We start from the raw sequence: 24,978 nt of genomic DNA, 5'->3' as shown, positions 1-24,978 counted from the left end.
AAAAATTTGTTACCAAGTGTTCAAATTGCTAGGCAGGCATTCTATTTTTTTGACAATGATTAGGACTCTATTTAAAAAGTGTATGCTTCTATTATACATGTCGTTAAAATTAATGCTTCTGGAAAGGATTTGTTTTACCCGTAGTATTTGCTAGTTAGAAGAAGTGGGAATCTGTAAAGGAAAGCTGGTGCTGCTATGTTGCAGCCCATAGGTGTAGCCCAAGCCTCTTTCAGTCTGCCAAATGCCCCCGAAGTACGGAGAGGGGGAGAGAAAGATCGAGAAAACCACGTACGGAGGAGGCGGAGAGCCGCGACGCGAATCCGCGATGACATCCCCGGCGACCCTCGCGCCGCCGCTGGACAACGAGGATCTCCTCTCCTTAATCCTCATCCGCCTCCCACCGCTACCATCGTCCTTCTCCAGCGCCTCCCTCGTCTGTAAGCGCTGGCACCGCCTCGTCCGCGGCCCGGATTTCCTCCACCGCTTGCGCGCATTTCATCGAACACCTCCGGTGCTCGGCTTCTTCCACAACTCCCCGGACTCCCCCCGCTTCGTCGCAATTCAGGGGATGTCCGGCATCCGCATCGCCGCTGCGGTGCGGGATCTACGCAGGGACGGCGCCGGCGGCATGTGGTGGTTCGTCGACTGCCGCCATGGTCGCGCCCTTCTCCGCAGCCGCGATTGGGTCGATCTGCTTGTTTGGGATCCCATTACCGACCACCGCAGCTTAATCATCGTCCCCGACCAGGTGCGGGCAGGCGCGTCCGACTGCAATGCAGCGGTCCTCTGCCCGGGCGCCACTGGCTGCGGCTGCAGCCCCTTCAGTGTGGTTGTTGTATCCACCAGAGGACACTGCGCCTTCGCCTGCGTGTACTCGTCGCTAACCCGAGCGTGGGGCGAGCTGTTCTCCATTCCAACGCCATCACTGGAATGTGAGCTCACGGAGGAACCTGGCACCCTTGTTGGGGATGCAATGCATTGGCTACTTGGTGAGAGCAGCATACTTGAGTTTCGATTGGACGACCAAAGATTAGCTCTTGTTGAGCGCCCATTGGAGACGTTTTCTGTCTACAAGCGGAACATCCGTGTGCTGAGGTCCGAGGGTGGCGTTCTTGGCCTCGCTGCTGTGAAGAATTTTAGTCTGCATCTATGGGCACGGGAGGCTGACCATTGTGGCACTGCAAAGTGGGTGCTGCGCAGAGCAATTGAACTCTGCACACTCCTTGAACTGCCATTGATGCAGCCTCGTGTGGGCTCCATTCCTGTCTGGATAAGTGGGCTTGGTGAGGATGGCAATGTAGTGTTTCTACGAACCACGGTCGGCATGTACGTGCTTTGGACCAAGACTATGCAGTTCAAGATGGTCACTAACAATGTACTCATGAAGACAGTTTATCCCTATGCTAAATTTTACTTTCTAGAAGGTAACAACAACTCTCCCTCATTATTTCCGTTGAAGTATACACTTTCTCTTAGTGATAATTAATGTCCACGTAATGGCTATTATTGAGCCAGGCCCATGTACCTTTCTGTTTTAGTCTGCTATGGAAGCCTGAACTATAGATTTAATTGCTTTTGATCTTCTATTTTGTGAAGCTGAGGTCTGTGATTATGAATTGTCATACTGGGTGACAATTGACAAGTAAACACTTCAATTTTTCTTATGGTCAATCAATTAAAACCATTATCTGACATCTCAATGCTTACTTGAGAAATCTTTTTCGAAATAATAACTGCCCTGTGATCTGTAGGAAAAAGCATGAATCTTGTGAGCATGCCAATGTGGCAAGCATAAATTTCACATCATTTCTGTATTTATTTTAAATTTTGTTGGTCTATTGATAATAAAAATAATACAACTGTGACTACAGAAGAATCTTCCATAACTTCTTATGGACAATTAGAAATGGGGTCAAAGTCTTATTCATACTTTCCATTTCAAGTGTGCACTGAAATTTGTGGTATTGCTGACATGTAAAATAACAAAAAGGAGAATAATATCGATATCTATATGGACTTTGATCAATTAAATGGTTGTTTAGTGCATTAAATTATTGTCATTTTGACTAGGTTGTTGGTCCAAACACCAATTATTTCTGTGTTAACGGTAATACAACCATTGAAAAATGCAACATAATACTGTCTCTGCTGAAAGCCATTGACTATAAAGACATGAAAAGAGAGTGATATACTTGTATAATATTTCCTTTTTGTAAAAAGCTGCAATGGAACAAACCTCTTGAGTTGCAGTGTGCTAATTTCATGAAGTTTCTTCTTTTACTCAAATTAGCATGCAAATATGCATTACCAAATCCACAAAAAAACAGTTATTTAGTATATCTCATCAATAATGTTCCATGCTTTAGGAACTCTATTAATTGCGAAGATCTTGTCAGGCCATTGAGCATCAAATCTTTCCTTTGTTTTTGTGTTGAGCATTGCATGATAGACTAACTTGAACAATGAATCTTAGTTGATAATTATTCAGGTCTAATGAATTAGTGTGCCCGGACAGGTAGCTTTAACGGGTTGCTCAAGCCATCTATTTTCTATCAACATGAACCTGTGGGATGAGAATAGGCCATGTATCTAACTGCATGTACAATCATTCGAAGCCAAAAATTAATTTGCATCAAAGTTCATGGTGAGTGGTGATTTGTTTGAGAGTATTGCATAATAAAAGGAACTTGGTAACTATGCCAAGGTTAGACTCTAATTTCTATTTGGTTCAAACCTGATGTTTGTGCTACAATACCTGTTCTGCTTTTCTTGATGAAACATGTTTGTTGTAATTAGTGAGTTTTCTAGGATATAACAGTGATAGTTAGGCATAATATTCAAAAGTAGCAGGCTACCCTTTCTTGGATAAATTATCTTTCCATGAGGAAGTAGCTGGTTACCTTTAGTTTTTTTTTATCGTGAAGTGTTAATCTGTTTGGAACCAACACAATCATTGTGTTTTCGACGGCCTGCCGCCTGATGTGAATGCAGTTCTGTCTTCCATAAGAGATGAAATGCACTTGTGGGGTATGGCTGGGGCTCGAGGAATTTTGCATCTCGTCGCCCTCATTCCACAGCTCGATTTTTTGTAGGTGTTTTTTCTGGTTCAGTTTTGGGTCAGGACCGGCTAGAAAAAGGAAGTGTAATAGTTTTTGGTTAGTGTGGTGGTGTTCAGGTTGTTTCTAAAAAACCTGTGTAAGTTTTCTCGGGTTCTATACCCTTTCTCCTTCTTAATGTATTGATACGCAGCTCTCCTGCGTGTTCGGAAAAAAAGAAAAAGTTAATCTGTTTTTTCTGCCTACATAAATTTTGAAAGACAGTTCAGGACGATGATCTTTGCTCATTTTTTCCATTTTGCTAATTCATTCATTGTTCAGTGCTGATTATTATGAGTTGAGTGATTGAGTCTAATTGTATTGAACAGCCCCTTGGATAATAGTACATGACTGCAAAAATTGGATTCTCCTTCTGACTTTCTGTTATTCTGGGCTAGCTTTCTGTTGCTGGTCAGTTGTGAGTGAGGTAGGAATAGCCGTGTTAGTAGTTCCTTTTTGATTTTCTGGATGTAATGAACTGTGAAATGTAAAGCTTATAGCCAGCTAAAGGGACTTGTGCTATCAATAAAAAGCTGGCCCCCTATGCCCCTGTTCTAACATTCTTCTTTTAATCTTTCTATTGTATGGTTCGGACTTCGGACAGGCCTTTGATCTGGACGGTGTTTCCTGGGATTAAGTATTGAAGAAATTTGATAACTGCAGTAACGGTATTAAACTTCTGCCTTATGATGCTACCATTACATTATTACTGCCTCCTTTTCTACATCACCAATTCTAACTTGACACATTTGTATTTTGTTTGAATGCAAGTCATTTCTGCAAGTACATGGCATCTTGAACCTTAACAATCAGCAGGACTTTTGACATAGAACATTCTCTGGATATTACCCTATGAAGTAAAGGGTTCAGAAACATGTGTATTGTGTAGCTGATAGTTATCTGTATGGCTTGTCTTTACCTATTATTGTTATTGGACATCTCCAATTCCACCATGGGCCAAGGTTGGTAGACACAGGAAATGATGTTGGTTGCATGTCTTAATTGTGTTAAAGCCGTTCAACGATTTTTTTTTCTGCAGGTTATTTTTCTTTTGTTCTAGAATGTGAGCTTTCACCGATCATTTGGTTGGTGTAGGTGATGGCATCAGGTTCATCAGAGTATAGCAATGCAGACCAGGAAACAAGATAAAAAATGTTACCTGGTGTTTGATGCAGAAAGCACTACTTTCTGTGCTCAGCAAGCATTAGCTCCTATGCTTTTGTCAGATGTTTAAATGCTTGATTCACTTTCTTTTAGATAAATATAAAGCAATCAACTATCCTCCGAAGTCTACTACACAGAGCTTGGTTGTAGCGGCATCTTAATGCTTGGCGCAAATGGCTAAGGATTTTTTTACCTAGGCACATGGGTGGCGGTCCAGTCTTCGGATTGAAAGTCAGTAATGTGCCTGCCTTTGTGTTTCTTTTTTAAGGCTGCGTACCATCTTGGTAGAGGCAGAGAGCTCTTCAAATTTTATTATATCACCTTGACGTAACGTTACTTGAAATTAATAAATATTACCATTTCAAAAAAAATATAATAGCAGTACAGCTCCAGCCGGCACCACCACGCCACCACCAGGTAAAGATTTGGTGCGAGTGAAAATTAATTACATACTTCCTACGGGCAGCAATAGATTAAATGGAGAAAGTTGGCACTTGGTAACTCTATATACAGTACATGTATCTCTTTGCTGGAGCTACTAAAACTGTATATATTTGCGTGTGAAACAAAATCATCTGGAAATATAACCTCACAAGAAAATCGGAAATATATACCCTGAAAAAAAGATTTCAAATATAATACTACCGCGCGCTGGCTTGCAATTCAAATGAACCAGTGAAAGCATCCAGCGCCGGCCGCCTCAGCCACCGCCTGTGTTTCAATTGTCGTCTCTGCCCTAGCCGGTCTTGCCTTGCCAACCACAGATCGACGCTGCAGGCATGGGTTCCTCCATGAGCCACCACAGCAGCAACACGCCGTCGACGAAGTCCATCCCGGCCGATGCCCTCGCCGAGATTCTCCTCCGCGTCCCACCTCACCCCACCTGCCTCGCCCGTGCCTCGCTCGCCGGCAAGGGCTTGCGGGGCGTCATCACCAGCCCCGACTTCCTCCGGACGTTCCGTAAGCGCCACAACAGCACGCGCCTCCGCTGCTGGGCTTCTTCCATGACGGCGGCATCCATAATGCCAGCAATTTCCTTCCCATCGGCGGCTCGTCGAACCGCGTCTCCGCTGCGGCCTTTGACCCCATGGAGCCCGGTTGGCGCGTCGTTGACAGCCGCCACGGTCGGGTCCTGCTGCGAAGCCCTGACCGGCTTCGCTTCCTGGTCTGGGAGCCCATGGCTGGGCGCCGGAGGTACATCGACGCTCCGCCGCCGCATCACGTGGAGCACTATAAGTTTAGCAACGCTGCGCTGGTCTGCACCACCGCGCACGAAGAAGGCCACGGCAATTGCCATGACTGCCCGTTGAGCATCATCTTTGTTGTAACCCCACGCCGGGCAGGTACGACGGTAGTCTACCTCTACTCCTTGGAGATTGTGGAACGAGGTGGCCACCGGAGATTTCTCGCCATTGATGATCACCGAGAGGCCCGTTGTTCTTCTGCAGAACGTCCTGTACTGGACGATGGCTGGAGTCATGGGGTCTCAGGAAGGTATCCTGAGCTTCGAGCTGGAGGCGCAAAGGCTGTACCTTATCGGGCAGCCGGCTTACATTTTCGATCCCGAGCGCGAACACGTGCAGGTGATGAAGGTGGAGGACGGCAAGCTTGGACTGGTCGCCGCCTGTGGCTTATCCCTCCAGCTGTGGGGGCTCGTTGAGTACAATGGCGAGGGCAGGGAGCGGTGGTTGCTGGACCGGGAGACATACTTGGATGCTGACATGGCTCCCCCGGAGCCGATTTTCGAAGACTACTACGTGATCTGGATTTTGGGTGTGGAAGGTAGCATTGTTTTCTTGCGCACCGAGGCTGGGATCTTTGAGGTGGACCTGCAGACCGAGGAGTTCAAGAGGCTGTGGGATGGGAACGTGATCAAAACATTGTATCCCTACAGAAGCTTTTATCGTCAAGGTTCTACCATCTAGCTTATAAAGCTATTTCTTTATGCTTTTATTTCATAATCTAGTTCATTCCTGATGAGATGTCTGATCAGATTTGAATTTCTTCATTTGTCAACAGCACTGCCTGGGAGAATCAATACTATAGATGTCCATGCAGCCCGCAGCCCGACACGAAGCCCCATTTTTTACCCGTCCCAAGCACGACCCGGCCCGTAACTCTTCGAGCTCAGGCTGGCCCGGCCCGATGGCTCGTGCTGAGCGTGGGTCGGCATCTCGGCTCGACGGACGGCCCGGCCTAGCACGATTTTACTATGCCAGCCCAAAATGGCCCATTAACTGCCTCCCAACCGGCCCAACAACAACATACCAATCTGACCTGCTAACTCTCACCCGTCACCCCTTCCTCTCCCTATCTACTGCCCATTGCTGTCTCCCTATCTCACATCTTCCCACCTCCCCTCCATGGCTCCATCCTCCCCTTCCTCTCCAACCTCCACCTCCCTTCCGACCGGCATCGGTGGTGGCGGCGCGGGGGGTTGGGAGTGGCGGTCCTGGCGCGGGAGGCCGGGAGTGGCTGTGGCAGCGCGGGAGACCGAGAGCGGTGGCGCAAGGGGCTAGGAGCGGCTGCGGCGATGCGGGGTGCCGGGAGCGCGGCGTGAGGAGCCGGTAGCGGCGGTGGCGACGTGGAGGCCGGGAGCGGCGGCGTGAGGAGCCGGCAGCGGCGGCAGCGACGTGGAGGCCGGGAGCGGCGGCGTGAGGGCCCGGCAGTGGCGGTGGCGGCGCGGGGGACCGGCAGCGGTGGTGGCGGCGTGGGAGGCTGGGAGCGGCGGGGAGGCCGGCAGTAGCTAGCGGCGGCGGTGCGAGGTCTGCCGTGCCTCGCGGTGGCCCGAAGCCGGCCGTGCTTGACGGGCCGACCCGGCACGGAAAAGGCACTACGGGCCCATGCTTGGGCCACCGGTGCAGCCCGTGGGTCGGCCAAACATGGCAATGCGTTGGCATCGTGATGGGCCAGGCCCGGCACAAAAGTTAACGGGCCTTGCCGGGCCCGTGCCGGACCGGGCCGAGCGGCCCAAATGGACAACTATAACCAGTACTCCTGCAGGTAGCATTAGCATATTAGTGACAATTTCTGCAGACAAGCATGCATTCTTTCTGAAGTTGAGATAGAATTTCTTTGGTTCTGTTCATCATTCCCCATCTTGAGTCTCACTTGTTGTCATTATATGAATGTTCGATGCATTGACATGAAAAAGGGACCGATATGCGTTTCTACTATTTGATGATTTAATTCGAATATGCAGAAAATGGTGACACACTTATTTTTTTGTGTCCAATTAGTGTTTGCTTTCATTTGTACTTGTAAAGAAGTAGGTTGGAACGCCTGGGGGTGTTAAACTTTCTGACCAATCATCATCCTAATTTCACAGTTATAATATAATAGTTCTATCTCACCAAACATTTTGTTCAACTAGTAAATATACCCGTGTGTTGCAACGGGTTCACAAGGATTAGACGAAAGCAGGAACCACAACACATCATTGTGAGTTCTTTTTTTAAAATGAACCTAAATAAATAGCACAATCGGTCTTGAATTGCAAACACAACAAACCACCGGTGGAAAACTCACCTTTAGTCTCGGTTGGATAGGATCATAGATCCTGAAAATCCAACCAGGACTATCTATTCAGGACAAAAGGGGGTTGTCTTTAGTCACGGGTCATGCACGTACCCCCTTTAAGTACTAAAGACCTTTTTTGTTAATTTTTTTCCTTATTAATGCTAATTGTTTCTTCACATATATATATGTATACATCTTTAGCGCACATTACTTACACGTATACACTTGTATTTTATGCAAGTCGTATATATATTTCATGATAGTATATATATATAATTCTTAGTATATTATACACATCAAACTAGTATACACATCAAACTAGTATTTATACAATTACTATATATACAATAATTTGTCCTCTTCGTTCTTAGGATCCTCCCATTGTGGTGTTGCTCAGTTCGGCTATTGAATGTCCATCATAATAAAATTCTCCAACGGGATTTATGACCTCGTCCACTAGAAATCCTATGAGCGCTTCTTAGATCGCCAAAAGCCTCTCCTTCTCCAAGAGTTCTTCTCTAATATGCATCATCTGTAATTTGGAAATATGTGAATGTTACACCAACAATTAAATATAAGGAGCTAGAAAATAATTAATTATTAATAGTTTTATTTTACATACAGCTATATTTTCTAATGATATCACCTTGTCCCGCACAAAATTGTTCATGTGCTAACAGACGTAGTATCCATATAAATTATTGCCTTGTTCCCATCTTAAGCACTTTAGTGGGAAAAAACAAGTTGTGAAATATTCGTCTTATAGAATGTACAAAATATGCAAACTTCATACGTACCGGGAACATTGTATTGAATGTAAGTTTTTCTTTGAATTCACCAAGGGGAGTCTTACGGAATCATTTCCATGCGTTGCGAATTAAAATAATGAATGATACAGTGTTAGGTGAAAATTTAGGAAACAAATTTTTGCATAGAGATAAAGGTCCAGAATTATTACAAGTTTAGCATGCCTTGAATATCTTTGTACTCTGCCTATGGTTTTCTCAATGAATCGAATACAATAACGTTGCTTTTATCAATCATAATTACAAGGAGAATCCAGTGGAAATTGCATACATAAATGTTCATATTAGAACTAGCTAACTTTAATTAGGTAAGGAAAAGGAAAACGAAAATAGACGGTACCCACACTTACTTAAAGTTGTATGGCAGTGGTATGTATTGCTTGTAATTTTGTTGCTCCAAGAAATTGTATATTGTGTCCAATATAGACTTTGGTTGATCCTGTATCTGATCTTGGTGAACGATCAATGGATCCATGAAGCCAACGTTGAAATACGATTCTCTGCGACACCTTTGAATTAACATGCTACATAAAATGAAAGACAAAGTTAGTAGGACGACACACACACACAATAATGATCTGAGCTAAAATTTACATCTTGATAACCAGACACTTACAGAACCCAGGCGCTGATTAGAGAGACGTCAAGGGCATCCTGATGGTACACTTCATTTATATCCTTGAATTGCAAGCACAGGAGTTTCTCACCTTCGCCGAAAAAAATGAATCGGTTTAACATGAAGAACAAACATGAGCCTTTCCCTGGCCGACTGCTCCATGTACCATTGATGGAATTCTTACATCTTCGTAGAGAGCTTCTGTACCAATTCAAGCCTTACTAGAGGCTTACCTACCTCAATGGGCCATTTAGGTATAATCTTTTCTGGAGCTAGCGGTTTAGCTTGCCCTAGAACTTTAGCAAGCAACAGACCTGTATCTTCCATAAATGTAATGACTTGGATTTGTTGTTCTAAGGGCATTGCTGCTATAGCTTGAGCGTCTTTATCTGTTTGCTCCCAAAGCTGATAAGGACATCGCCATGCTAGACACGCACGAGTCATGGTCTTCCCCAAGTTACAATTCGTCACCAACTCGGTCGTCGCGTTCGTTTCGGATTCAGCCGACACCCCTGCACGGTTTCGGCCATATCTCCCTCATACGACATCGAAACAAGGTGTTCTTTGATGCGTTGGAACGGGAACGATGATGCCACTCTTTTGGTTCTAGTCCTAGCTCCAGAAGGTTTGTGGATCATTCTGTGTCACCATGACAAGGTGCTGCATCACCAGTTTTGGGCCAACTTGGCCTTATATCATGTCGGGCCTTAAGCCCAAGTTGTGGGCGCCCCCTTTCTGGTCGCCCCCAACCCTAGTTCGCCCCTTTTGATATAAACTCAGTAGCCACCACCTTAGAAACTCAGGTTTTGTTTAGTTCTAGTTTCCTTTGAGAAACTGAGATTGATTCGTTGTAACTGTGGCGACAAGTCCTTTATAGTGATCCAGGGCCCCTGTTCTAGTTCTCCTCGACTGTGTCAATTAGTCCTTTCGAATTGAGAGCTTGAACCCTTCTTTACTTCATTCATATTTGTAATATCAGATTGCGTGTTTATTCTTTCTTGCTTGTGTCCTTTGATTCACTTGTAGGGAAAGCCTTCTCGGCGAGGTCAATCAAGTGGTTCTTGGTTGATAACCAATGGAGTAGTAGTGTAGTGGTTGCAGGGATTCGAATCGTGTCTGATTAGAAGCCCAGATCATCAACGTCGAGTCTCCACCAATCGATTTATCATTACCTTTCGGAAGATCGGGCCAGTGCTACATCAAAAGCTGGGGGACAATACGACTGGAAGATGACTCTCCTCATTTTTCTTCTGATAAGACTTAACTAACGAACACTCGTAGTTCGATAGTAAAGTCTTCTTTACTTCTTTTTTCATGCCAATAAATTTTTTTTCATGCCATCTCCTTTGCTTTTCTTTCTGCAGCTTTTTTCCTCAGGAGTCATATCGCCTGCTAGCTTCTGAATGGGTTCACACTTCTTTGTTTTTGTTGACGCCGGATTTCGTCATCAGTTGAATCGGCGACAAGGAGGAAAGAAGTCGAAGAAATACGGATGGGAATCGGTCAAAAGGTGCTATATTGCGGAATCGGTCAGTAGCTCTTACTTCGCTTCAGGGTAAAAGCGCCGGATTCCCAATCGGCAATCCTTTGCCGATAAGAAATCGGCCGATCAGGAAGGTGGACTGAGGTGGGCTTGTATGGGCTTGGAAAGATGAAGGGATAAGGTGAAATTCAGCCCACGAAGCGTGGGGTAGTTAGTTTAGCACGGATTGTGCTTGTAGATACTTGTTTTCTGTTTGAATTAGAGATAGAGTTCTAGTCGGTTAAGAAGATTATTTGTACGGGGCTATAAATAGCTATCTTGGTAAATCTGTAAACACAACAATCAATCAATACAACAAGTTACTTTCTTCTTCGTACTTACTTTCGAGCAGGCGACTTCGCCATCACTTTTTTCTTCTCACGAGTTCGTGCGGGTTGACAGGGCTGCATCATCTTGATCTCCGGCCGATTCTGTAAGTTCCGTTTATCGAGTAATATCTAAGCTTTAACTTCCGGCGCATCGCTGTTGTTTCGTTTAGATTTATTCATCAATTATCGATATCAATTAGATTCATAGGTTTTTACCTGTTTTCCTAGTTTTTATCACTAGTTATCCCGCTAGGAATCGGTAGTATCGGCTTTCGTTACCTCCTGTTGTTAGATCCATTCATTGCCGATTAGATCTTTTCCTAGTGCTGTTATCATAAGCTTTGCACCGATTACTTTAGTACTTTTCTGTCTACAAGGCTACAGGGATCGTGCTGTTTACTAGCCGATTTCATTATCACAGTAAATCGGCCAATTCACCGATAAAACTCTCTCAATCGGAAACTTAGCCGATCGCAGTTTCTGAACCTGACCCGTGTTCTTCCTTGCCAATCAACAGGTCAGATTGGCTGGCACGCCGCGCGAACCGCACCAGGGCATTCACCCGAACAGGAGTTAAGCAGATTCTCCCGGGTCGTGTGTCGGTCGCTGGGACTTGGTTGACCGATTTCTAGCACCAACACACTTTTGGCACGCCTGGTGGGACCAATACAACCGCTGTCATGTCGAAAGCTGCTGACGTCTCTGAAGATAACATCATCGAAGTGACGGAGGCAGATCTAAAGGACGACCAAAAAGAAGATCTGAATCAGTATTTGGAGCAAGTCCGTAAAACTTGCTTGAAATCCTTCAGTCGTTCCAGGAGCGGGGAAACTGTTAAAAAGTCTCCTTTCCCTACTCCTCGCCAGATCACAATTTCAGAGGATTCGGATAAAATGTCCGATATGATTCAACAATCTCTTCATCACGCCTTCATCAACCAATCCCCGGTACTTTCAAACATGGTGCACAATGCTGTTGTCAACTCCTTCGCCGGAGGTATACCACAAGGGTACAGGGGACCTACGTATTTTCAGCCGATTCCTCCAAATCAGGCTTATCAGGCTTCACAGCCGATCCAATCCTCTGTCGGAGGATCTGGTGCTTCTACGTCATCAACTCCTTTGGGATACGGCTCCATCCAGCCGTCCTCTGCACCACTTCCTCCAGTCATCCCTTTACCCTGGGGGGCACCCATACACACGACCGGTTTGAATCAATCGGTCAGCCAAGGAAATCCTCCGTTCCAGACACCCTCCCAGACGGCCACTCGGCCGATCTTACCACCATACCAGCCTACCACTCCGGAGGTCAACAAGACGTCAGAGCTCATGCTATATGATGAAACAAGTGGTACCTACAAGCAGCCGTCCTTTACTGCACCACCGGCTTATACTCAGATACCACCTTTTCATCAATCTCCTTTTATTCAACCTCCGATTTATCAGCATGTGCCGATCCCACCGCCAACTATTCCCCAGCAACAACCAGATTGGTCGGCGCAAATCGCGGAAGTAATGCAAGAACAATTCAGCCTGAAACCGAAGGTACAAACGTATACCTATAGGACACCATACCCATCTACGTATGACTTATTGCCGTTTCCCCATCGGTACAAAGTTCCTGATTTTACCAAATTTTCGGGGATGGATGATACTTCTACTGTAGAACATGTGAATAGATTCATCATCCAATGCGGGGAGGCAGCTACGCAAGATGCCCTGCGGGTACGGTTGTTCTCGTCATCCCTGTCTGGATCGGCCTTCCAATGGTTCACTACGTTGCCACCAAACTCAATTATCACATGGGCCGATCTAGAAAGGCAGTTCCACAAGTACTTCTATGCTGGGGCCCACGAAATGAAGCTATCTGACTTGACTAGCCTCCGGCAAAGAAGTGATGAGCCGATACCCTCGTACATACAGAGGTTTCGGGAAATTAGAAACAAATGCTACTCCCTGGCTCTAACCGATGCACAGTTGGCCGATATAGCTTTCCAAGGCCTGCTGCCACACATTAAAGAAAAATATGCTTCACAAGAGTTCGAGAGCCTGAGCCAGATTGTCCACCGATTGTCCGGACAAGAGGTGCGTCCATTCGATTCAAGAAGGAATTTTCAGAAGAAAGTGGCATTCCTGGAAGAAGTAGAGGATGAAGAAGACGCCGAAATCGGACTTGCAGAGTGGATTAAGGGAAAGAAGCCGATATCATGCCCTTTCGGCAAGAAGGAGCCGGAAGCATTTGGTTTCGATACAACTAAAGCCGACAAAATCTTCGATCTTCTACTCCAGGAAGGGCAGATTAAACTCTCGCCTTACCACACGATACCCTCTGCTGAACAATTGAAGAAGATGAAGTATTGCAAGTGGCACAATGCCACGTCACATGATACCAACGAGTGTAAAATCTTCAGACAACAAATACAGTCGGCCATTGAGCAGGGCAGACTCAAATTTGAAGTGCCGGCAAAACCGGCCAAACCAATGAAAATCGACCAACACCCTTTTCCTACCAACATGGCTGACACGGGAAAGAACTCTCTCCAAACAAAAGTGCTGACATCCGAGTCGGCCAAAAAGAGCGGCGCTGTCGACCCTAGAAATCAAATCACGTCTGAAGACGTCAAGGGAAAGCGACGAATGGAGGACGATGATGGTGAGTCAGAAGGGCCACGCATTACTTCCCAGTTCCTGCTCCAAAAGTACCAGCGCCAACATGAGCATTCAAGGTCCCGAGAAGAAGCGATGCATCGGCACGAGGAGCACTGGAGATGTCCATTCTTCGTACATTGTTGGGAAAATAGCCTCAGGCTACCATCGGCAGATACTTGCCCGGAGTGCAACGGCCCCTACCAAGGCAATCGGCCGTTCGCCAGGTCTCGCTCCAGAGATAGAAGGCCAGAACCGATCAGCAGGAATTGGCGCAACCCAGATGAGCAGCGCCCTCCCATGCGTGATCGGCTGGGGGGCAGAAGTGACCAACATGATCGGTCAAAAGGAAGAAGCCATAATAGGCAGAGGGGCAGGGCCGATCGTCATGATCAATCAAGTAGCAAAGCCAGCGTTCACAGCCGGCTCGAAGACATGGCCGATGCTCGGGTAACGGATGAGAACCCATTAGGACGAGAGCCAGAATGGGAACGCGCCAGGAAAGAAGGGAGGCCAATAAACCCCAGATGGTGCCCCGATGGTTTAACCAAATCACAAAAACGGAGAATCCAACGCCTCCGCCAATGGGAACAGCAAGAAGAAGAGAGCGCGATGGACAAGAAGGAAGGGAAGCCTCGGGTGTGGTGCCCCAAAAGGAACGACAAGGGCAACGATGAATCGGCGGGTGATGAATCGGCAGCCGAAATCGGTATGGTTTTCATATTGCCGATGGAGTTCATGACCCCTGCCGATCAACAGGACGTGTCGGCAATAGAGGAACAAACAGCACGGTTGGTTTTAGAACCAATGATGGCCACGTTCGAAAAGCCCGAAGATGACGAACGACAACATATGAAAGCGTTGTTCCTTAAGGGGCATGTTGACGGTCGCCCCCTCACTAGATTGATGGTCGACGGGGGAGCTGCCGTCAACATCATGCCGTATGCCGTACTCCGAAAACTGGGAAAGAGCGACGACGACCTAACCAAGACGGACATGATGCTCAAGGACTTCGAAGGCAAGGTGTCAAACGCTCGCGGTGCCCTCTGCGTCGACCTCACCATCGGCAGTAAGACCCTTCCTACCACGTTTTTCGTCATTAATGGCAAAGGGTCCTATAATATGCTTCTTGGCCGAGACTGGATACACGCAAACTGCTGCATCCCGTCAACTATGCATCAATGCCTTGTACAATGGGTCGGCGATAACATCGAGGTGGTCAGAGCCGACTCCGCGTACAGCATCACAGCAGCCGACGCACAGCAATGGAGCTGCGAAACCGTCAGGTGCATATCAGGTAGGGTGTGGGAAACCGATTTCCTGAAGGTCACCGATTTTGGCCTACAGCCGATCCGAGCAGTCGGCTCCGAAGAAGCGCAATAGATGGATCAGTTCGCCCGAGAAGACGGGAAGCTGGGACACGGATTCACGTCGGCCGATTCATTGGAGATGGTAGATTTAGGTGACGGGACCAAACCAAGGCCGACTTTTATTAGTGCAAATTTAGATCCAGAGTATAAATGTAAGTTGACAAATTTATTAAGAGAATTCAAGGATTGTTTTGCTTGGGAGTATCACGAGATGCCCGGATTAGATCGGTCTATTGTTGAACATCGGCTACCCATAAAGCCAGGGTATCGGCCGTACCAACAACCCGCACGGCGATGCAATCCTAAAATTTTACCAGACATAAAAGCCGAAATAACTCGGCTAATTGAAGCAAAATTTATTCGGCAATGTCGCTATGCCGAGTGGATTTCTAATATCGTGCCAGTGTACAAGAAAAACGGGAAGCTACGCGTTTGCGTCGATTTCAGGAATCTTAATCAGGCCACACCAATGGATGGCTACCCCATGCCTACGGCCGATGTATTAATCGACGCTGCCGCGGGACACAAAATTATCAGCTTCATGGATGGAAATGCCGGATACAATCAAATACTTATGGCCGAAGAGGACATACCCAAAACGGCTTTCAGATGTCCAGGCCACCTTGGTCTATTCGAGTGGGTGGTGATGACTTTCGGCTTGAAGAATGCTGGTGCCACATATCAGAGAGCCATGAACTACATTTTTCACAAACTCATTGGCCTCCTGGTGGAGATCTACATCGATGACGTTGTGGTCAAGTCCAAAAGCCACGAGGAACACCTAGCCGATTTGCGAAGGGTGCTAGAGTGTACCAAAAAGCATGGTCTTAAGATGAATCCCAACAAATGCGCTTTCGGCGTCTCCGCCGGACAGTTCCTAGGATTCATGGTGCACGAACGAGGTATAGAAGTCAATCAGAAGACCATAGCGGCCATCAACAAAGTCGTCGCTCCACAGAACAAAACTGAGCTACAGTCTCTAATCGGCAAGGTAAACTTCATCAGAAGGTTTATATCTAATCTATCTGGACGGATTCAGGCGTTCACACCACTCCTGAAGTTGAAGCCAGACCAGGAATTTATATGGGGAGAAGAACAGCGTAAGGCATTAGAAGACATCAAGCGATACTTGGTCTCACCCCCAGTCCTGGTTCCCCCTCAAACGGGTAAGCCGTTTAAACTATATTTATCAGCCGATGAAAAAGCTATTGGGTCGGCTCTAGTCCAAGAGTTTGAGGGCAAAGAACGGGTAATTTATTACGTTAGTAGAAGACTACTGGATGCCGAAACAAGATATCCTCCAGTGGAGCGTTTGTGTTTGTGTCTTTACTTCTCGTGCACCAAACTCAGGCACTATCTACTGTCGGCAGAATGTATAGTCGTATGCAAAGATGATGTAGTAAAATACATGCTGTCACTGCCGATATTGAAAGGACGAATCGGTAAGTGGATCTTAGCTTTATCAGAATTTGACCTACGGTACGAATCGGCAAAAGCCGTCAAGGGTCAAGTCATGGCCGATTTTGTCGCCCAGCACTGTGGGCCGGAAATCGCTTTCGTGGAGCTAGCGCCTTGGCAATTATTTTTTGACGGGTCATCATGCGGGGTCGGATCAGGAATCGGCATCGTTCTCATATCGCCTCGGGGGGCAAGATATGATTTTTCTCTGCCGATAGAAACCGCCGCCACAAACAATCAAGCGGAGTACAGAGCTGTATTAAAAGGCTTGCGACTATTGAGAGAAGTCAAAGCCGATTCTGTTGAGGTCTTCGGAGATTCGATGCTAATTGTGGATCAGCTAACCGGAAGGGCTGAGTGCAAAGATGACATATTACGGATTCATCACGGAGATTGCTTACAACTTTTAAAAGAATTCAAATCGGCAGTAATCGAGCATGTCCCAAGAGACCGTAACGAGGAAGCAAACAAACTCGCTCAACACGCATCTGGGTATCGGCCGATTCCGGGCGCCATGGCCTTAGAGCTTGCAGCCGACGATTGGCGTAAAGAAATTGCCGATTACCTGAAGGATCCGTCTAAAAAGGTGGAGCGGCGAGTGCGCTTTCACGCTACCAAGTACATACTGCTCGAAGATGATCTGTTCTACCGAACGATCGATGGTGTTCTTCTCAAATGCCTTGGGACAGAAGAAGCCAAGACTCTAATGGGAGAAATCCATGAAGGGGTATGCGGAGCTCACCAATCAGCGCATAAGATGAAGTGGATGATCAGAAACAACGGGTACTATTGGCCTACGATCCTCGAAGACTGTTTCAAATATTATAAGGGTTGTCAGGAGTGTCAAAAGTTCGGAAATATCCAACGTGCACCCGCATCGGCCATGAACCCCATCATCAAACCATGGCCATTCAGAGGGTGGGGAATAGACCTTATCGGCCAAATTTATCCACCATCGAGCAAGGGGCACAAGTTCATTCTGGTTGCTACTGATTACTTCACCAAGTGGGTGGAGGCAGTCCCATTAAGAACTGTGACTTCGGCTATCATGGCCGATTTCGTAAGGGATCATATCGTCTACCGATTCGGTATCCCTCAAACTATAACAACCGATCAAGGAACAATGTTCACATCAGGGGAATTTGAGGAATTTACAACCGATATGGGCATCAAATTGTTAAATTCTTCTCCGTATTACGCTCAGGCCAATGGTCAAGCAGAATCTTCCAATAAAGGAATAATCAAGTTGATCAAAAGGAAGATTGAAGAATACCCGAAGAAGTGGCACCTGTGTTTGACCGAAGCCCTATGGGCATACAGAATGGCCTGTCATGGGGCTACCAAGTTATCTCCCTATCAGTTGGTATACGGTCACGATGCAGTACTTCCGTGGGAGTCGAGGGCAGGCTCGAGGCGCATTTCACTTCAGGACCAACTATCAGCCGATGACTACTCATCTCTGATGAAAGAAGAACTTGATGATTTGGCCGGCCAACGACTAAGGGCTCTAATAAGTATCGAAGAGAATAAAAAGAGAGTGGCCAGGTGGTACGATAAAAAGGTCAAAGTCAAGCAGTTCTCCCCTGGAGACTTGGTATGGAAGTTGGTACTACCGATTGGGTCGAAAGATCCTAAATTCGGCAAGTGGTCTCCTATCTGGGAAGGGCCGTATAAAATCGGCAAATGCGCTCCAGGGAATGCCTATATCTTGGAAACAATAGAAGGAGAAGAATTCACTAGAGCTCTGAATGGGAGGTACTTAAAAAGATATTACCCAAGTATATGGGTCGATGCCTAAGGAATCAACACGATCATACATGACCGATACGAGTCGGTTTTGAGACGCACATAAAGTCGACCAGAACGGCCGATTACATTCATTCGGTTCGGGCGACAGATCACATGGCCGACAAAACGCTTAGTCGCCCTTAGAACAAAAAATACAACAACTAATTATTCTTTTTCTTACGTTCCCTCTCAGCCCGACCTAACTCTATCATGAGTCGGAGGTATTCTTCTTCTATGGCCTTCATTGAAATCTCCGCTTCGACTTGACGGGGGGAATCTACGGGAGGGCGCGAAGTCCCCGCTCCCGCGTCTTCAAGAACGACTTGCCGAGGGAGTAGATGACTCCTGTCGTTGGGAAGTCGCCGGCTGCCGTTCCTCTTCACGAAGTCCAGGATCGCTCGGGCCGCCATGACGGTGTCGTCTTCAAGATCGACACAACGATGGCTCCTGACGTGTGGAGATTGACGGTTACTTTCACTCACCACGGAATCCAAGACCACGCGAGCCTCCGTGGTAATGTGGTCCCGGAGCTCCTCTCGGTGAGCCACGATCAGCATCTTGTCCTCCGACGTTAATGGATCTTCGGAATGAATGCACTCAATGGCGCGTACGAGCTCGGGGCTAAGACGTTGAGGCTGAAACAAAGAGGAATGAGGGGGGTATTCTCTTCCTTAGGGTCTAAAAAAGAAAGGGAGGTAGAGGTCAAAGACTTCACCTGGTTAACAGAGGAAGAAGAAGACGACGAGGCCATGGCGAAGAAATTGCGCCGATGAGAAGGGGCAGAAAAGTTAAACCGAGAGCCAAGATTGATGCTACCAGGAGTAAGCGCCGAGGTTGGTATTTATAAAAGGATGCGTGGAAATCTGGTAAGGCTACGTCCCATCGGTAATAAGAAGGCAATAAATAGAAAGGGCGTCGCGAGGGGCGGTCAAAGAAGATAGTAAATGATTCGTACAAAGCGGTCAGTGTTTTACAGATTACCCAGAAGGGTATCGATAGCCGTGATGGCCCGACGCCGGATCTGATCGGCAGAGTCAAGTACCCGTTGGTCTTCTTCCGCCGATCCAGGAACCTCCGATGCGCTGCGATGGAGTCTCAGTGCCTCGTGAGCAAAGCGTTGCCTCTCCCGTGTTAAATCGGCAATAACAGAGGGTAGCTCTTGGAGTTTGTTCTCTTCGGCACTGATTGCCTTGGTCACTTGCTCCATTTCCTTGGCAAGCTCCGCCCTCCGACGCTTGAGGCGGTCTATCTCACCTATGATCGCCGGGCGGGAATCTTCTAGGACATGGATACGCCGGTTCGCCTCTTGAGCCTGACGCTTGAAAGCGTCTTCCTCTTCGCGAGCCTTGATCAGCTTGGCGCGATCGGCCATGTGACGAAGGGCTCTGAAGACCGGGATCCTCATAGACTCAATGAAGGCCGCCGGCGCCAAGGCCTCCTCCGCCTCTTCTGGTACTCGTCCGCTGACGTCATTGAAGAGCTGCCGGATCGGTGAAGCGTCTTCTACTAATCGGCCGATGTCGCCTTGAAGGAGGGATCGGATGCTAGAAAGTTTGGCTCGGACGTCATCAGGAACGGAACTCAAGGCGACTTGGCGAGAAGCAACTTCTTCGTCGTCAGAGAGGGCGACCGCAAAAGAAAAGAGGCTGTTGTCGGGGGTATCCTGTTCCTGAAGATAATAAAGAAAAGAAATAAACCAGCTGCAAGAAAGAGTAAATCGACTAAGATAGAAGCCGAAACAGAAAATTACCATTTTGAAGCGAATCTCCTCATGTTGCACTTGAGAAGCCACCATGCCTTGCTCGGGGGCCTGCGCCATGGGTTCATCAGATGAAGAGGACTCCACGGTAATCGGCGCAGTGTTTGGACCGACCTCCTGACAAGAAATCGGCGATCGAGGAGCGATTGATGTGCCGATGGCCTGTGTCAGAAGTTTGAATAAATACGTTACGAGAGTGCCCAAAGGAAATCGGTACGAGAGGTTCTATACCTTAACGGAAGGAAATAGGGACGCGTCAATAGCTGGAGGGGCTGCTGCCGATTGTGGTACTTCTGTAGGGATGCTCTGTGCAGTTTAAGGTTAAAGAAAAGTTAATATCAAAATAATAATCGGAGGCAGCTCAACTCAGTGTTACCTGTATGGCCTCCAACAACAACGATGCAGCGGCCGCCCCAGCTTGCGTCATGGTTTGAGCATCGGCATCTTGAATAACCTGAGAAGGTGGTACAGCCGAAGTTTCTGCCAATACGTGCACAGGAGGATCCGCCGATTCCGTACGAGCCCGGACTCGGCGACTGGTCTTCTTAGTGGTCCTTTTATGAATTTGTTTCAATCGGCCAGTAATCACGTCAACAGACGGGGCGTCATAGCCGATAAGGGGATAAGTAGTGTATGGATAACTCTCTATTAGTCGTCCGCTGCGGCTGTGTGTTGGAGGGGTCCGATTCTCGGCCTAGAATAATAAAATCATTAGTACTCGATCATGTTAAGAGGAATAAAAGGGAATAAAAATCGGCTATGTGAAGTACCTCGGCGTTTGGATCAATGTTGGCCGGGTCCAGAAGATTGCAGTATGCCGATGCTGAGTTGCAGAAGAGGAATTGCTTCCAATCGGCCCACCAAAGTTTGAACGGCTGGACAGCAAATGGAGCTACTAGCCAGTCGTTCAGGTTAATTGTACTGGAGTCTGGAATTCGGTCTCGCAACCGACCGTAATCTAGGCCAGTTGTGAGCTTATCCCTAAACTTGATCTTGCCAGCAAAGTACACCTGAATCGGCAACTGACCCATGCCAAATTGTCGTGCTGCAGCAGAAGGGTTGTAGAATTCGTAGGTAGGGGCATCCTTCCCTGAGAAGAAGTTGGCCGGTAGGAGCCCTGGCTTGATCAACCCTTCATAGAGATCTTCATCAAACCGGCCAGAAGTTGAATCGAAACAGGAGGGGAGCTCGAAAATTGGAATGTCTCGCTGGTAAGGAAACCAGATAGTTGCGTCCTCATTAAATCCATTATAAAAGCACCGAAAATACTCGGTTACCTTTGTAGCGGAATACGCACAACCTGGGAAAGCTGATGCCGCTTCACCATAAGACATGCATCGGCGACGCTCGGTAGGGTCTTCCGCCGGTTCAATATTGGGAAACGTCATGTGGTCCACTGGCTGCCGGGTGATCCTGTTCATATAAAGGTTCAACCATAGATTGATGAACCACCAAGGCCCGCCTGGGTTGCCGATTGGTTCTCCCTTGGAAAGTTTTGTGCCGATTTGATGGAGCATGTGGTACACAGCACCCAGAAGATGTTTCCCGAGAGGAATGTGGCTTCCTTTGGATAGTGCCTCGGCTAAAGATTGGGTGTTGGTTGTTGGGCCGGCGGCTCTTCCACAGAAAAGGTGTTTTTCTAGCCACATCATCAGGAAAGCGGTGTGCTCCCTGTTATCAACAGTACCGGTCTTCTTGTTATTACTAATAAAGCCCTTCCAGCCGCCGATTCCTCTTGTGTCCAGCCGATGCGACGGTACGGTCAGAAGTTGGAAAGGCGTGTCAGGGGAAGATATGTCTAGGCCGGTCAAGAGGACCACATCGGCCAGAGTAGGGGTCATAGGACCGTGTCCAAATAAGAATGCATTAAGTGCGTCAGACCAAAAATAGGAAGCCGCCATCACTAGCGGTTCGTTTCTCTCCATTTGCGACAGGGAAAGGTTGATACATTGGCCGATTTTGAGCTCATCCCACGAGACGCTCCTTGACGCGGCTACCCGTTGGTACCATTCCCTCCAACCTGGGGTTTCATTCGGCCAAGATCTAAAAGTGCTGGCCCATTGATCTAAGTTCATATCAGATCGTTTGAAAGGTATCCGGTCAGTTTCCAAGTTTATGAAGTCTGCTGGGTCCGGGTTTCCCATAGGACCAAGGCAAACAAGGCCAGGACTACCCGTGAGATGAATAGTAATTCTGTGTCTAACTGCCTAAAAAAGGAAAAGAGGCATAAGAATATAAAGAGTAGATCTAAGACAAATATGTTACCGATAGAGGAAAGATTCGGTATTTACCTCCGGTATAAAATTCTGAGTAATCGGTGTGGTCGCCGATGCAGATGCGGATGTTGGAGTCGCAATGGGGATCGCCATTGGGATCTCTGATGAAGCTCCTTCATCTGTGGATGGAGTGACGGTTGTCGCCACCGTTACCGGAGGTGCGACCTCTGGGGTATCGCGTGCAGGAGAGCTGCCGGAAGGAGTCGCCATTGAAGGGAAGGAGAAGAAGTGACCGGAGATGGAACTGGGAGGCTTCGATGGCAAGATTGAAGGAGGAAGGAGGTGCGCGCGTTGGAAAAAGAGATGTGAGCTTGAAGATGAGTTGCGGTAAAATCTTATTTATAGGGTGCCTGAAGAAAGGGTAAAGATGGAATTTTCACCGCGCCGGCGCATCGAGTTTTTCGGGGAAGTGGCTGTCGTGGGCGCCCGTTTCAAAAAATTGCAATGATCAGCCGGGAGACCGCGAAACGGAAGGATATTTTCACTGCGGCCGTTTCGGAGGGGAGTTATAAAGAATTTCGAAGTAAAAGACTATGTTTTACTCCGAAACTGGGGGGCATGTGTTGACGCCGGATTTCGTCATCAGTTGAATCGGCGACAAGGAGGAAAGAAGTCGAAGAAATACGGATGGAAATCGGTCAAAAGGTGCTATATTGCGGAATCGGTCAGTAGCTCTTACTTCGCTTCAGGGTAAAAGCGCCGGATTCCCAATCGGCAATCCTTTGCCGATAAGATATCGGCCGATCAGGAAGGTGGACTGAGGTGGGCTTGTATGGGCTTGGAAAGATGAAGGGATAAGGTGAAATTCAGCCCACGAAGCGTGGGGTAGTTAGTTTAGCACGGATTGTGCTTGTAGATACTTGTTTTCTGTTTGAATTAGAGATAGAGTTCTAGTCGGTTAAGAAGATTATTTGTACGGGGCTATAAATAGCTATCTTGGTAAATCTGTAAACACAACAATCAATCAATACAACAAGTTACTTTCTTCTTCGTACTTACTTTCGAGCAGGCGACTTCGCCATCACTTTTTTCTTCTCACGAGTTCGTGCGGGTTGGCAGGGCTGCATCATCTTGATCTCCGGCCGATTCTGTAAGTTCCGTTTATCGAGTAATATCTAAGCTTTAACTTCCGGCGCATCGCTATTGTTTCGTTTAGATTTATTCATCAATTATCGATATCAATTAGATTCATAGGTTTTTACCTGTTTTCCTAGTTTTTATCACTAGTTATCCCGCTAGGAATCGGTAGTATCGGCTTTCGTTACCTCCTGTTGTTAGATCCATTCATTGCCGATTAGATCTTTTCCTAGTGCTGTTATCATAAGCTTTGCACCGATTACTTTAGTACTTTTCTGTCTACAAGGCTACAGGGATCGTGCTGTTTACTAGCCGATTTCATTATCACAGTAAATCGGCCAATTCACCGATAAAACTCTCTCGATCGGAAACTTAGCCGATCGCAGTTTCTGAACCTGACGCGTGTTCTTCCTTGCCAATCAACAGGTCAGATTGGCTGGCACGCCGCGCGAACCGCACCAGGGCATTCACCCGAACAGGAGTTAAGCAGATTCTCCCGGGTCGTGTGTCGGTCGCTGGGACTTGGTTGACCGATTTCTAGCACCAACAGTTTTCTTAATAGGTTCTTTCGCCTTTGGCTTCCTTGGTTTGGAAGGTGGTGGTCGCAACTTCTTGAAAGGTGCTGCAGGTTCCTTGCTCGCACCAGAGTTTAGTCCCAGCGACGGTGATCGGGGAGGGGTGTTTTGATCTTCGTCGCTCGCACCACCCGGATTAGATGGAGAAGGAGACGATGATCGAGCAGGATGCAATGATCCCAGTGGTGATGACGGTCTTGGAGGTGGATGTGCTGGAGATGACGGTCTTGAGTTCCTAGGAGATGGTGTTTGCGGGGGATCTATGGGGAGCAATGATGTCTTCTTGCAGGGGATGATGATGTAGCGATTGCGCCATAGAATGATACCATAAAGTGCATCTCCTAGTGTCCTTTCCCCGTCACCTTCCGGGAGGTCGAGCTCTAGGTCTTCATATTGACTATCACAAATCTGCTCTAGGCCAATGCTGGAGTAGCCAGGTGGAATCTCCATGCCATGGCTTGTCTAGCTTGGCAGGATTGGTAAAGCACTTTCGTATGCCACCTGTACATATAGGAGACATAAATAAGTTATTAAACTCCCGAGGCGTGGATCAATTGAGATAATTGCATAAATTATATATATGTATACCTTAATAGTGATGTTGCCAAATGATCTATACAGCTTACATTAGGTGCGCTGAGTGATGTCATCCATAGGGTACCGTTGGTTGTCCTGTGCAACCACGGGTAATCTTAGCATGTTCTCATCGGGGACCCCTGTGGCAACACAGCTGCTTCGGAGTTGAGAAGGGCTGACGGCGATGTTAGGATCCGGCAGTGCTCTAGATTGGGCCATCTCAGTAACTGCCAGGGCCACTCGCTAATTAATTTATTCCTGCATTCTTACTTCTTGTGAATGCACTTTAGCTTCTAACATGCGTCGCCAGCTCTACTCTTGCTATTCCTGTCTTCTCTTCCAACTTCTGTATGTGTTGATGTCCATACAGAAAGCAAACTTCCACGAAACGACCCCGAAGCCT

At 47.3% G+C, this 24,978-nt stretch overlaps 2 protein-coding genes across 7 annotated transcripts; both read left to right on the top strand.

Moving 5' to 3' along the window:
- Positions 1-200: 200 nt before the first annotated feature.
- On the top strand, positions 201-4,376 carry LOC101778248. Of its 6 annotated transcripts, none has more exons than XR_002675630.1 (4): positions 201-1,424; positions 2,516-2,644; positions 3,700-4,057; positions 4,191-4,376. XR_002675630.1 is itself a non-coding variant. In XM_022822801.1 (2 exons), exons 1-2 carry the CDS (start codon positions 242-244, stop codon positions 3,705-3,707), a joined length of 1,191 nt encoding a protein of 396 aa, XP_022678536.1. In that variant the 5' UTR covers positions 202-241; the 3' UTR covers positions 3,708-4,138. The 6 variants fall into 6 exon arrangements, 1 of the variants encoding a protein (XP_022678536.1); XR_002675629.1 differs by having other exon boundaries at positions 4,135-4,376; XR_002675628.1 differs by lacking the exon at positions 4,191-4,376 and having other exon boundaries at positions 3,700-3,763; positions 3,867-4,138.
- Positions 4,377-5,038: 662 nt separating this feature from the next.
- On the top strand, positions 5,039-6,184 carry LOC111258458. Its single transcript, XM_022829726.1, has 3 exons — positions 5,039-5,214; positions 5,289-5,514; positions 5,708-6,184. Exons 1-3 carry the CDS (start codon positions 5,039-5,041, stop codon positions 6,182-6,184), a joined length of 879 nt encoding a protein of 292 aa, XP_022685461.1.
- The last annotated feature ends 18,794 nt before the right edge of the window (positions 6,185-24,978 follow it).

The sequence above is a fragment of the Setaria italica genome, chromosome IX, assembly GCF_000263155.2.
Source record: "Setaria italica strain Yugu1 chromosome IX, Setaria_italica_v2.0, whole genome shotgun sequence".
Classification (NCBI taxonomy): domain Eukaryota; kingdom Viridiplantae; phylum Streptophyta; class Magnoliopsida; order Poales; family Poaceae; genus Setaria; species Setaria italica.
This window is presented reverse-complemented; position numbering and strand designations above follow the sequence as displayed.

Excerpts from the sequence above, each read along its gene's own strand:
- LOC101778248 (XM_022822801.1), top strand. The coding sequence starts at position 242 with ATGCCCCCGAAGTACGGAGAGGGGGAGAGAAAGATCGAGAAAACCACG.
- LOC111258458 (XM_022829726.1), top strand. The coding sequence starts at position 5,039 with ATGGGTTCCTCCATGAGCCACCACAGCAGCAACACGCCGTCGACGAAG. Across the intron at positions 5,215-5,288 it reads AGCCCCGACTTCCTCCGGAC|CAATTTCCTTCCCATCGGCG; the intron begins GTTCCGTAAGCG and ends CCATAATGCCAG. Across the intron at positions 5,515-5,707 it reads AGTTTAGCAACGCTGCGCTG|AACGTCCTGTACTGGACGAT; the intron begins GTCTGCACCACC and ends GTTCTTCTGCAG.